This window comes from Zootoca vivipara, chromosome 1 (genome assembly GCF_963506605.1).
Source record: "Zootoca vivipara chromosome 1, rZooViv1.1, whole genome shotgun sequence".
Lineage (NCBI taxonomy): Eukaryota > Metazoa > Chordata > Lepidosauria > Squamata > Lacertidae > Zootoca > Zootoca vivipara.
The window spans coordinates 3,234,342-3,248,860 of record NC_083276.1 but is presented as its reverse complement, the minus strand read 5'-3'; the positions used below and the strand labels follow the sequence as shown (position 1 = coordinate 3,248,860).

Here is a 14,519-nt window from a genome sequence, read left to right as displayed (position 1 = left end):
TTTAGTAAGAGACGGTGCAGGGATTCATGTGAAATCAATTAGCTTTGTTGCAAACCCCTCTAACAGGAGCAGAGTAAGCTCCGTGCTAAGCGAATCCAAATTCACCATCCGTGCCGTCTGTGCCAGGCAAAGCTGGAGGCTGCAGCAGCCTCTCTTGGTCAGCCAAGCAAGCAAATGTGAGTTATGTCTGCCCCTTGTATCCAAGTCTGCTTTTGTATTGACTCGTGCCTCCCGATTGCTGGAAATTCAGCTCTGCCTCTGCTCTTGCAAGTTTAATTGGTAAAATCGTCAGCTGAAGCTCTAATTGCCTTTTCAGTGGTAGAAGACCAGGAGGGAAGGCTCTGAAAGTTAAGGGCAGGCACACATTTTTTGTAGGTGGGTTTTTTTTGGGGGGGGGAAACAATTGCAGTTCTATTGGATTGTGGTCTGTTTGGCTGACAGCAAATGGTTGCTTTTGTTCATTGAATTCTGATTTCTTGCATGCCCTTTTGTGTCTCAAAAAGGTGTCTGTATTGAAGTTTTTGTAATACTCAAATTCGTTTTGATAAACTAATAAACTATAATAATAAACTAATAAACTAAAAATGTTTTTGACTTACTCAGTTCTACTTTGTTAGATCTCACCAAGCCTTGTACTGTACAGTACATATATTTTCAAGCCCACCTTTATGGTCTTGAGGGCTAGAAGCTTCATGTGTTTGTAAAAGCTGAAATTCTCATATTGCTGAATTCTCTGCTGTGCATAAATTCAGCATTCAAGCATCCTGCCATAGCATACTTGGCACCCTGACCATAAACTGTATTTTGCCATTCTAAAAAGGGAATTTCCGGTGAATTTCTCTTTGATATTAAACATTCTGAGGGCTGAAATAGATCCTTTGTTGTGTAAATAGTTTTCTTTTCTCCTTTTTGGTTACTATTTTTATGGGGAAAACACTTTTTGAACCAAAGCGCAGCAGCCAAATATTTTCTCTTGCAAAAAATGTTTAGCCTTGGTCACTGTGAGAGATTTTCCACTGGCAAATGTGGGGCTTCCTCTTGCGGGAGAATCCATAGCAGTCATTGCTCTGCCTCTCCCCTGACTGTTTTGTCTGGCATTTGGAAAAGCAGCAGCTAAAGGTCTTGTTTGGAACTTGGAGAATACGGAAGGCAAACCTGTGGGAGACAGTGTGTGCAAGTGTACATACTTTGTGTTTCCTCTTATTTCCCCAGTCTTCACTCGGGTGAGCAATCTGTTACTTTCATATAATATATTTATAAAATATAATTCAAAAATACCACAGATGCACAGTATCTAAACATAAAAACTAATATTTGTAATGAAACATTATCATCCCAGGAGCTTCCTGGTAAATATGGACATGCACAGGATAATGCATTAATAAGCTTTGCAAAGAGAGAATATCTGGAAGGAATACTGTATACTTACCAATATCCCTGTTATATTGTTTCATCTAGTTAATAAATGATACTCTTAGTTGCTCAGTATTGTTTATTTTATCTGCCTTTATTATATGTATTTTTTTCTGGGCCTTCAGTAATATCTGTTGCAGCTTAACATAAAAATCAGGAAATGATAAAGGCATCCGATAAACCACTATAAATATAACATACGGGTGGCTATTTAGACCCCTGTGGCGTGCAATATTTCCTGCTGGTAACTGACAGCTCCTGTGCCAGTTTATTTCCTGGTTGGAGGAGAGACCCATAGGCATGTCAAGGCAGGGATGCAAACATTAAAGACAAGAGCCTTCTGGGTCCTGGGAATCCAGTGATTGTGCATGGCCAATCCCATGCCATTGCCTGCAAGATAAGATCACCATCTGGGGCCGTCTCTCCCAGTCTTGGTATCCGTTCTCCAGAGGGAGCCTCATTGCTCTATTTTCTCCATCTCTCCAGCTATCAAGGGTTATTAGACTTTTCTGCTGTTCAGAACCAGGCAGCTGGCACTCCCCTGTTGTGGTCATTGACATTTGTTTGCTTAAGGTGTTTCTGCACTTCTCTCTCCCCCCCCCCAGGTGTTTACAATTTAGTGCTTCTTGTGTTTCTGTCTGCATAAGGCCCAGAGCTGGGTTCCGTCATCTGTCGTTCCATAGGCAGCTTTTAACGGCCATTGCGCCATTTCCCCATTGCACATTTCCTTGGTGTGTCCAGATGCCTCTGGAAGATCAAAAGATTGCTGTGGCCTTGATGCCCAAGTGGGCATGTAACCTGCCTTGACACACTGCAGTTGGGGTGCTTCTAAGCTGACTGATGGTTCTGTCCCTGTGCCTTCAGGGAGGAGCTGAACACAGCCAATGCACGTGCAAACCTTTTGAAGGGACCTTGATACTGCAGCTGTAATTATCCCACAGTAATCTTAGGTAGGGCTGCCTTCATTCATGATTTCAGTGTGTGGACAGAAGAAACTGATAATGTAGCACCTGCCAGGCCAAGAATATTGAGTTGCATTTAAGAAGGACCCAAGTTCCTAAGAGATCATAGAATCATAGAATCGTAGAGTTGGAAGAGACCACAAGGGCCATCCAGTCCAACCCCCTGCCAAGCAGGAAACACCATCAAAGCATTCTTGACATATGCCTGTCAAGCCTCTGCTTAAAGACCTCCAAAGAAGGAGACTCCACCACACTCCTTGGTAGCAAATTCCACTGCCGAACAGCTCTTACTGTCAGGAAATTCTTTCTAATGTTTAGGTGGAATCTTCTTTCTTGTGCTTGCAGCATTTTATATCAAAAAGATTTGCATCTGTGTAGGAAATACGGTAGATGTTATTAAGTAGAGAAGTATCAGCTCCAGTGTGGGTCAATTGCTATTTACTGTCCCAACATTATGAGGGATCTTCACAAGTGTCTGCCTTCTCTTGCTCCAGAGAGAGCTCCTTGCAATCTGTCCCTCTGGACAATTAGTATTTTATTGGTCTCATTATGTTCCTATTTCAATTAGGCTTTGAAAGTGTTCAAGCATCAGCTGGCAAACTCTTGAAGTGTGGTTGGTTTGGGGTGCCACATGAGTTCTAGTCACTGGGGGCAAAGTGACGCCCCAAAAAAATTTCTTCCTGGAACTAGTAGAAGGATGGGTATATTCCCTTCCAGGGAGTCACATGTATTCTGAGGGAAGAAAGATGGGCTTATAGATATGAGAAAACGCAGCAAAATTCACAGAGGGCACAGAGTTTCATTTATACAGATGGAGACTTTGAGTTATGTGGCGCAGAGTTTTAGCTATTCTTTAGTGCGTGTCTTTTTAATTTGGACAAACGAGATGTTGTGATGGAGCCTGGCCTGTGCTCCCAGTCCCCTCGTAAGGCTGTGTTATTTTGGCAGATGAGTTCAGCCTTGTTTGGGCATGACATGTGGTGTCCCATGACGCTGAAAGTTTAAGTCTTGCCTCAGCTGCGAAAGTGACAAGGTTTTTTCTCTCCACGTCAGCCCTCTCATTTGCAACATGCAGGTAATGCTACTGGCATTACTTTCTTGTAGTAAGTAATGGGTTTTCAGCCTTTTTGGCCCATGGGCACATTTGCAAATTGGAGAAACTGTGGTGAACACGACTACATGTACAGTGGTACTTCAGGTTACAGACTCTGCTAACCCGGAAGTAGTAGCTTGGGTTAAGAACTTTACCTCAGGATGAGAACAGGAATCATGTGGTTTTTATTATTGATGCTCTGTAAAATGTGTTCGTAATGTTGTACAGCACCCTCGGATCTTTTGATATGATCATTGTTACTATTTACAGGTAGGTAGCCGTGTTGGTCTGAGTCGAAGCAAAATAAAAAAATTCCTTCAGTAGCACCTTAAAGACCAACTAAGTTTATATTTTGGTATGAGCTTTCGTGTGCATGCACACTTCTTCAGATACACTAGAAACAGAAGTGTCAGACCCTATATATATACAGAGGGTGGTGGGGGTGGGTGGGAATGGGTGATGGGCTGATGGGAGAGGTAAACCTGTAGATGGCTGTTAATGGCTGCTGATGGCTGCAATTAGTCCTGGGCTGAGATGGCTGTAAATGGCTGCTGATGGCTGCAATTAGTCCTGGGCAGAGGTGCTAAAGAAAGCTTGATCATGCATAATGAGATAAGAATCCGATGTCTCTATTCATCCCAGGTGCTTCCATGGTTTTAAGCTTGGTAATGATTTCCAATTCAGCAACTTCTCTTTCCAGTCTGTTCCTGAAATTTCTCTGTAATAAAACAGCTGCTTTGAGATCTTGTATAGAATGTCCTGGGAGATTGAAGTGTTCTCCTACTGGTTTTTCAGTCTTATGGTTCCTGATGTCAGATTTATGTCCATTTATCCTTTGGCGTAGGGTTTGGCCTGTTTGTCCAATATAGAGACAGCAGCCATTTACAGCCATCTCAGCCCAGGACTAATTGCAGCCATCAGCAGCCATTAACAGCCATCTACAGGTTTACCACTCCCATCAGCCCATCACCCATTCCCACCCACCCCCACCACCCTCTGTATATATATAGGGTCTGACACTTCTGTTTCTAGTGTATCTGAAGAAGTGTGCATGCACACGAAAGCTCATACCAAAATATAAACTTAGTTGGTCTTTAAGGTGCTACTGAAGGAATTTTTTTATATTGTTACTATTGTTATTTATTTGATTTATAATAATTGATGGAGAGATCCAACCCATGGGCCACAGTTTTCCAGATTTCTCTCTTGCGCAGGCCCATTGAAGTGAATGGAATCTGTGCACAGCTGCCCCGTGTTAGCTAGCAGGGATTCCATTTGGATTTTCTGCCTGAGCCATCAGAGCAGAACAAGCTCTCATGAATGTTCCTTCCCCCCCAAAAAATCTTCTAGGTCCAAAGAAGAGTGGACGGAAGCCATGCCTGCGGTCGGGGGGTCACCTCGCTAGGACCTTGCTCGTGTTGCTTCCTCGGTATCGCAAAAGCCAGAAGCAGGGAAGGCAGAGGCGGCTGCACACCATTCCTGTTCCCCCTCGTGGAGGGGGGGCAGGGGGGAGGAAGTGGAGGCTGCATTAACGGACAATGGATCCTCTGGCCCGCTCGAGTGGGGATATTATGCGGCGGAATCCACAGCAAGACTATGAGCTGGTCCAGCGCGTGGGGAGCGGCACTTACGGAGATGTCTACAAGGTGAGAGTCCAAATGCCAAGGCCTTTTCTGCGACGGTCATTTCCGTTGCAAACTGGGATTTCTCTCTCCCTGCCTTTTGTCCCAGCTTGGGCCGCTTACCCATTAAGGAAGGGCAAAATCAACATAACCGCTTCTGTGGGAGAGTCGTGGGCATGGTAGCTGGTCCTTTCGCCCCACTTTCGTGTTGGGAGTAATATTTTCTTGCAAGGCAGTGCACCAGCCTACAGAATTGTTGCAACATGGACAAGCAGATTCAAGCAGCCTTTTTGAATTACACAAATCAACACTTTTTTGTGTTGAATGGGCTTCACCTAGTGAACCCCATCAGCGGAAGTCCCGCGTGAGGACTTCGGCTTGCACAAGAGTTGCCCCCCCCCCTCATTCACCTGCCCCCTTTGCCGCCTGAAATTGGCTAAGGGTGGGGTGGGAGAACCCCCAGAACAGCAGGTTCTGGGCAGGGGCTCATTGCTTCATCTGGCAAGCTGATGTGCCTGTGCAGACAGAACATTAATTACAGTGGTACCTTGGTTTAAGAACGGCTTAGTTTATGAACAACTTGGATTAAGAACGCTGCAAACCCGGAAGTAGGTGTTTTGGTTTGTGAACTTTGCCTTGGAATAAGAACATGTTTCGCTTCCTGTTGAATGTGTTCCCTTTGTTTAAGTGAGTCCCCTCCCTGCTGCTATGGGAAAGCATGCCTTGGTTTAAAAACGCTTTGGTTTAAGAACGGATCCAGAATGGATTAAGTTCGTAAACCAAGTTACCACTGTACTTGTTCAGCATTAATTTTGAGACCCTGGCTCTGGCGCAGCTGAGGATTCATGACTCAGTGCTGGTAAATGAGGCTGCTGTTAGAAAGCTGAGGTGCTTTTTTCCTGACTAGCGAAGAGAGGAGAATTCCCCCATAATTTTTCTTTAAAAAAAGGAGGGTTTGCTGCCTGATTTAGCTCCGAGGAAAGAGGCAGTTGGTCGGAGTTAGCCTGGTAGACTGTGCAGGTTGGGGGTAGGAAGAGAAGAAACTGGATCTGCAGTGGGAGGGGTCAGGGTTGTTGGAGGCTGAGATCATCCATGCTTGTCTAAGAAAATGGTGACATCCCTGAAATCTGCTCAATTGCCACAGGTCCCCTTCCATCACTGCAGCTCGATTGACCTCAGTTTTGTCTTCTCCTTGTGCCATTCACTTCTTCATGAGTATACTCATTTGGACTTTTGACTTGATTTTATATGACTAGGTATCGTCCCAAGTTAAATGTGATAGTCAGAGGCTGTGAGGCAAAGTGAAGTGGAGATGTTTAGATGCTCTGAAGAGCAGCGGCAGCAGGGCAGGATACAAGAAGGATCCATCCCATGAGTCGCAATCCCCTGGGAAGTTCCCCTGCACAAGACCCAGGAAGGCTGCTCACCAGGCTTGTGCAGGGGTGAATTTCCCACCGAATGGAGGAGGGGAGGCATTGCTGTGATTTTTCACATCTGGCCATAGCTGCCAAGTTTTCCCTTTTCTCGCGAGGAAGCCTATTCAGCATAAGGGAAAATCCCTTTAAAAAAGGGATAACTTGGCAGCTATGCCTCTGGCTCCAAATATCTTGGATGTGATCTGCTACATGCTGGACTGTGTCACAGTAACTGCTGCCCCAAAGGTTTGCTCCGCAAGCTTTTAATAAACTTGCCCTGCAAGTCAGTGAAGTGAAGTGCAGCTTTAAACGCTGATTAATTCTGCTGCTTTTATATGCTTCAAACTGTTAAGCTGTTCTGTAAACAGTCCTTTGGGCTCTGTGAATTCAATGCTTATTGCAGAATTCCAGAATCCTCAGAAATGAAGTTTTCATTAAAAGAACACAAATAAATTGCTAACTAAATTTTTGGCTCAAGGAACACCACCTTTAAAATATCAGGACATTGAAGCAATGAAACACAAAAATAAATTCCCATGTGTGCAAGCAGCAGAAGAGATGGGGGAGAGCAGCTCCTGTAGCCTTTAGAAGGCAACAGAACAGGCCTTAGGCCCAAATGGCAATGCTTCCATAATGGTGAGGCTGCCATTCAGATGATGATGATGGTGATGATATTGATATTTGTATCCTGCCCACCTGACTAGGTTGCCCCAGCCAACAACAACAACAATAAAAACAATAATAATAATTTATACCCTGCCCATCTGGCTGGGTTTCCCCAGCCACTCTGGCCGGCTTCTAATAAAATAGTAAAAGATCACTCATTAAAAACTTCCCTCAACAGGGCTGCCTTCAGATGTCTTCTAAAAGTCAGATAGTGGCTTATTTCATTGACATCTGGTAGGAGGGCGTTCCACAGGGCAGGTGCCACCACCGAGAAGGCCCTCTGCCTGGTTCCCTGCAACCACACATCTCACTGAGCAAGAACCGCCAGTAGGCCCTCAGAGCTGGACCTCAGTCTCTGGGCTGATTGATGGGGGTGGAGACGCTCCTTCAGGTCTACTGGGCCAAGGCCGTTTAAGGTGAGCAGAGGAAGATAATATTGGAGACAGAGAGAGCAGGTTGGGAGGAGCCGGTGATGTGGTTGTTACTGCCCCAAAGGCAGGAGACTTTGGTGTTTGGCACAGCCCCACAGACCAACAGATGTAGGTCAAGTTATGCAAATAAGTTATGGTTTTGTTTTGTGGGGGGATGGGGGGTGTCCGTTTTTATGTCTTGGCTGATTTTAGTCTTTTGGTGTTTTCCGTTGTGCTTTTTCTATTGTTGTTATGTGAGATTCTCTTAAAAAGTGGGATAAAATCGGTTAAATAAATAATTCAGATAAAAGAAATTGGCTTTTCCTTGGCATGGAATTAGGAATTTTGTAGTAAGCACTGCTGTGCTTAATTAACTGGCTACTTCATATGTGCTCATTTTAATAAAGGGATCTTTTTTATATATATAAAGAGTCGTTACATTTTTACTTTGTCAAAAAGAGGCCCCTGCATCACTTTGGCCTAAGTCAGCCTGAACTTGATTTGATTTTAAATCGGTGCACTTATTATCTATATGAAGAAACATTGTGTTTTAACACATTGGATGAAGCATTACAAAGTATTTAAAAGCTGCAGAACCTTTGACTAAAAACTGCTGCCGTATGTATTCCTGACCCTTTCAAAGCAGGTGACTGTATATTTGTCTTTCTCTTGTGGGAATGTGGCATTTATAGGGTCAGATTAAAAAGACACAAGTTGATCCCTAGCTTAAGAATAGCTCACAGGAAGCAGATTAAGGTGCATAGGCAGCTTGCAGCATGAACTGGAGTTAAGATCCACCCAATTCCAGAGGTGCTTGTTTTGGTTGCTCTAATTCCATTTCCATCTTTGCTCAGTATTGTTCATATGGGCTGCCCTGGTTCTGGAATTGGTACCCAGTGCAATACTGCTGCTAATGCAAAGCCTGCTTGCTGCTCCTGAGAAAAATGCACAGTGCTTCCTTACCTTGCACTGTCCGTCGAGGCTTGCAGCATCTCTCTAAGATCTCAGGCAGCAGGAAAAAATGTGATTTTCCCACAGGAAAGCAGAGCACGCTGGCCAGATGACATTTCTGGTATGCAGAAGTGTTGTAGGGAGAGGATAGGCAGAATAAGATCCAAGAGAGGCAGTGTGATGGGTGCTTTTCATGGTATTCTTATTGGTATTGTAAATGTGGTCCTCAGAAAGTTTCAGAAGAGCAGGATGTCAGTGTCTTCATTTAAAGGTAAAGGGACCCCTGACAGTTAAGTCCAGTCGCGAATGACTCTGGGGTTGTGGCGCTCATCTCGCTTTACAGGCCGAGGGAGCCGGCATTTGTCCGCAGACAGTTTTTCCGGGTCATGTGGCCAGCATGACTAAGCCACTTCTGCCGCAACGGAACACCGAAACCAGAGCAGCGCATGGAAACACCGTTTACCTTCCTGCCGGAGCGGTACCTATTTATCTACTTGCACTTTTTGGGGTGCTTTTGAACTGCTAGGAGCTGGGACAGAGCAACAGGAGCTCACCCCGTCGCGGGGATTTAAACTGCTGACCTTCTGATTGGCAAGCCCAAAGCTCAGTGGTTTAGACCACAGCGCCACCTCGTCCCATGTCTTAATTAAAGCAGCTGTAATTGATGTAACCTGGCATCATGGCTAAAAGCTTAGAAGTGTTTGGTTCATGTCACCCTGTTGGGTGTGCAGACAGGCTAGGTGGCCACAAAGCCAACTCCTCATTCAGACCCACCATTCCTTTCCTCACATCTGCAGTATGGATATGATAATAGCAGCCATCTGCTTTGCAGCACTGCTCTAAGGCTTTTTGGCCCTTGGGGAAAGGGCTGTAGCTCACTAGCATAGCATCTGCTTTGCATGCACCATCTCCAGGTAGGGCTGGGACCAGTGTTACAAACCGGGATAGAAAAGCAAGGAGCCAAATAGTTTTTGGGACCTGGATTGTGGGCGCCAAAACAGAATGTCTAGTTGCCATTGGGGGCGGGGGCGGCAACACTTTTTATTTATTATTTTTATAAGCATGAATCATAGAATCATAGAATGAATCATAGAATGAACCATAGCTGCCAAGTTTTCCCTTTTCTCGCGAGGAAGCCTATTCAGCATAAGGGAATTTCGCTTAAAAAAAGGGATAACTTGGCAGCTATGGAATGAACTAATACGCAATTCACATAAGTGACAAACTGTTAATACCATATTTTTTTAACAGAAATACATGTTTAATTTGGTGTTAACAATTAAAATATTGGTACCAAACTTCGGTTTTCAAAACATTCTACTCTTTATTGTTAAAACTCCTTAACATATTGTCTATCCTTAACATATATTTTGAAGCTTCAAAGCAATACATTTCGGTAATCCTTGAGTGTCGGCCAGGAGCAAAAAAAAAAAAAAAAAAGCATCCAGACTTTTTGAAGTGCTTGCAAATGGAGAATCTTGCTAGCAAATGGCACATTGCTACTGGTAATTTCAAACCCTGGCTGGGAGGGTTCCATACCTGAAAAACTGGAGAGATGCTGCTAGTCTGTGGTCTGTTTTGAGCTAGGTGGCCTGACTCTGGGGACAGATTTCTGTGTCCCAGTATTTGAAGATCACCTGCGAAATGCAAAGTATTTTTTAATTCATTTCCCCTGCTCCTGTATTCAAATGTAGGCTGAGGAGGTGGTGTGGTTTATGGATGGGTTTGAGTGCCATGCCTCCCCTCCCAAAGATATGTTTCTCCATATGTTAATCGCGTCCTGTGTTTTCTGGGAATCAAATCAGGCTGAGGCATCGGAAATTATTGAGGAATGTATTTTCAGTGCAGGTGTCTTGGTGCTGAGCCATCACACTCTCAAAGTGTGAAAGGAGCCTCTTTGTTGCAGAGAATGTGTTCTGAAAGCTTTTTTGGATTTGACCCTGCATACGTTCAGTTTGCAGGGAGATAGTCATCTTGGCTGGTTCTAAAATCCTCCCTTCATCTTTTAAGCCCCTAGAACCTTGATTTGGAAGGGAGCAAAGGTCTTCTGGTTTAAACCAAGGCTGGCCTTCAGAGGCTGAATTCTGTTATTGTGTCCCTGCTGCTATTCCCAGAGGAGGTGCCTGGGACAGCCCCAGTTTTATTATTTATTATATGCATTTGTTGAGCTGCACACCAAAGTGTCTCAAAGTATCTGAATTGATAAAAATAGAAATAATGAAACATAGTAACACCAAATATGAAAACACCGGCACAAGGCTCATCTAAAAACATAAAGGGAGCTAAACTTTCCCATCTACTTAAAAGGGTGAGCACGAATAGAACTACTTGTCCTCCCAATGAAAAACCAAAGGCCTGGGTAAGCAAAGTTGTTTTTGCCTGGCCACCTAAAAACAGACAGTAATGGCTCCAAGCATGCTTCCCTGAGGAACCTACCACGGAAAAGGCGCATTCCTGTGCCACCACCTTCCAGATCTCCCTTGGGGAGGGCACACAGAAAAAGGGCCTCAGTTGATGACCACAGTGCCAGGGTTGGTTCATGTGGGGAGAAGCATTCCTTGAAGATGTTGGCGGCCCTGAGCCTCCAAACCAGCACTTTGAATTGTGCCTAGAAACAAATTGGTAGCACATCCAGTTGTGCCAAGATTGGTGCTTATAAGCTCAGGTCTACTTGCCTTAGCCAGCGATCTGGCCACTGAAGTTTGCACCAGCTGCAGTTTCTGAAGAGTCTTCAAATGCAATGTATAACCTAGAGGTGACCAGAGCATAGATAACCTAAGTTAGGCTGTCCCTATCCGGCCAGGGGCATAGCTGGGCCACCAGCCGAAGCTGATGGAAAACACTCTGTGCCACCTGAGCCTCATGTGACAGTGATGGATCTGGAAGTAACCCCATGCTAGGCACCTGCTGCTTCAGAGGGAAGGTAGTGCCACCCAGAACAGTCTGAACCCTGCCCATCCAGTCCAGGGAACCACCCACTAACAGTGCCTTGATTTTACCTGGATTAAGCTTCCATTTATCGGGTCTCATCCATTCTTTACCGGGACCAGCCATTGTTCTACAGCTGGTCAATCGCAGGACCCCGACCCCCCCAAAAAAGCTCAACTACTGGTCAATACACTGCCAGTGTTTTTTTTAGTGGGAGTAGATTGCAGTTTCTCAGAAGTTGGGCATCCCTGTTCTACAGCATCCACTGCCACACCTGCAGATGTAAAGGAGAAATCATAGAATCCTAGAGTTGGAAGAGACCACAAGGGCCATCCAGTCCAACCCCCTGCCAAGCAGGAAACACCATCAAAGCATTCCTGACAGATGGCTGTCAAGCCTCTGCTTAAAGACCTCCAAAGAAGGAGACTCCACCACACTCCTTGGCAGCAAATTCCACTGCCGAACAGCTCTTACTGAATAGGACTGCATATCATCAGCATATGGGAACACTGGAAGCTGCCTTCTACTGAGTCAGACCATTCTCCCATCTAGTCAGTGGCAGTGGTTCTCTGAGGTTTCAGACTCAGGGACATCCTCCACTGGGGTAGGAGCTAGAGCCTTTGCCCTGACAATGCACGCCATTGAACGGCACGAGGGATAACATCGAATTCTGCAGCACTCAACACGGAGAGCTCAATGGTCCTGAACACCCTCCCTCTGCACTACCCTTTGGAGACAGCCATCCAAGTAGGACTGAAACCACCACAAAGCAACGCTGCCCATCCCTAATTTGAACTGTCACTCCGAGAGAATGCTGTGGCCGATGGTATCAAAAGCTGCAGAGAGATCAAGAAGAATTAACAGGGACACTCTCGCCCTGATTTCCTCCTGACAAAGGATATCAAGCAGGATGACTAAGTCAGCCTCCGTGCCAAGACAGGGTCTGACCCCTGATCGAAATAGTTACGGAAAATCAGTCAGGGAAAGAGGTAGGGCAACTGATAGCCTGTGGAGGGGGGAGGAGGAATGGGATTGGCGATCAAAATAAAGGGTGGGAAGCTGTGGTTTATAGATCCAACTTGGTCCCTGCATAGCTTGTTTCTGGGCGCATTTTTACTACAAAAGGCAGGTGGGATTCTTACTAGGAGCAGGGAAACAGTCCAGATTTGCTGGCCCTGAAAGTAAAATCATTCCCCCACCCCGCAAGAAGATCATAGCTGTTCAGAGAAGGGAGAAGCACTTCCCACCAAACATCTAACATGACGGGAGCTGTCTTAGCTGCTTAGTCTCCCCCCTGACTGCACAGCCAACCTGTCGTCTGTGATTAGAGACTTTACTCTGGAAAACCATGTCACACACTCATCTTAATGCCTTTCTTTTATCATTGTACTAGCTCTCTCTTGGGTTACTGGGTAGAGTTTAGGTGAGGGGCATCAGGCTTGAGCTTGTCCACACAATTGAGAGTCAGGAGGTTGTTGTTTGAACTCCAGACTCCAGGAGCAAGGAAATCCATGCCTTCTTGCCAGTCCCTTTCAGTACTAAGAAGAATCCTGCAGCTGCATCAGATCAGTTGCCCTTTTAGTCCAGCATCCTGTTGGCATGTTAGCCAATCAGATTCCCTGTGGGAAGAGCACAAGCAAGACCTGAGCGCAACAGCCCTCCCCCCCCCCCCCCGTGGATCCCGGCAATTAGTATCCAGTTTGTGTTCGCTTATGTTCCCCAGTAACTGGTATCCAGAGGCTGTGTATCAGGCATAGGCAAACTCGGCCCTCCAGTTGTTTTGGGACAACAATTCCCACCATACCTGACCATTGGTCCTGTTAGCTAGGGATGATGGGAGTTGTAGTCTCAAAACATCTGGAGGGCCAAGTTTGCCTATGCCTGCTGTGTATCATAATGGAGGTAGCCAGTGGGCTTATAGTATCTGTTGAGTAACTCAGCATTGGGCCAAGAGGCTCCCAGTACGTTTCCGAGCACAATTCAAGGTGTTGGTGCCGACCTTTAAAGCCCTAGAGGGCCTCGGCCCATTATACCTGAAGGAGCATCTCCACCCCATCATTCAACCCGGACACTGAGGTCCAGCGCCGAGGGCCTTCTGGTGGTTCCCTCACTGTGAGAAGCGAAGTTATAGGGAACCGGGCATGGCGCCTGCCCTGTGGAACACCCTCCCATCAGATGTCAAAGAAATAAACAACTAACCTAACCCAGCTAAATGGGCGGGGTATAAATAATAAATTATTACTATTACTATTATTATTACTTCTGGTTTGAGTTCTGGCTAATTTTGATGACCACTCCGAGCCTGAGCCTTAAATACCGGTTGCTTTTGAACAGAGAGCCGGACAAGCACCTTTTCTGGACCTAATATAACTGAACATGATGTGTGGGGTGCTGCTTGTCATCGCGATCCTCTGAATCTGGCACTGAGCACAGAATTCTGCTTCCTAAGGAATTCAGTTGATGGTTTGGTGTTGGGTTGGGCTGGATTAGGTTTTAAATCAGGTTTTTAGCCCTTCTAGTTGCAGAGGTAACACATGCTGCCGGTCACTGTTGGACGAGGAAATTCATGTCCACTGTGGAGTTCAGTCCCACACTGGCTATCTGCGTAGTCTTCCCTGGAGCAGAGCCAGGGGGCTGAGAGCTCGGTGTGACTCTGGGTTGCCATCCCAGTTCAGGCAGAGGCCTCACTAGGTGCCTGCAGGCTTCTCCAAGCCTCAGTTACTCAACCGTGTAATAATCAAATGCCGAGAGTGGGTGTGAATATGTGATGCATTGCACAACCCTTTTTGCTGGTGCATAAGTGTAGCTAAGAATAATCAGGTGCCCCCCCCCCCAATCTGCCGGCATGTAGTATTTTGTGGGCTGGCAGATAGTCTTTTGATCTCAGAACTGGCTAGCAAGCACTGTCTGTGCTATCTGCTCCAGCTGATATTCCCATGGCAGCATCACTAGAGGAGGTTGCTCTTGATGTACTAGACTTTGTGTAGGAAGTAAGCTTCTAGCCCTCATGGCTGCAGAGTTAAGCCAGAAAGTGAGCCCTGCAAAATGACTTGTGCAGC

General features: G+C 45.7%; 1 protein-coding gene across 3 annotated transcripts in view; it reads left to right on the top strand.

The window, feature by feature from the left end:
• Nucleotides 1-14,519, top strand: part of MAP4K5 (mitogen-activated protein kinase kinase kinase kinase 5) — a 110,688-nt gene that overhangs the window by 33,323 nt on the left and 62,846 nt on the right. For all 3 annotated transcript variants that reach the window (XM_060270433.1, XM_060270470.1, XM_035098217.2), the window contains exon 2: nt 4,819-5,114. In XM_060270433.1, the coding sequence (XP_060126416.1) occupies nt 5,007-5,114 (108 nt within the window). In that variant the 5' untranslated portion in view covers nt 4,819-5,006. The remainder of the gene's footprint in view (nt 1-4,818; nt 5,115-14,519) is intronic.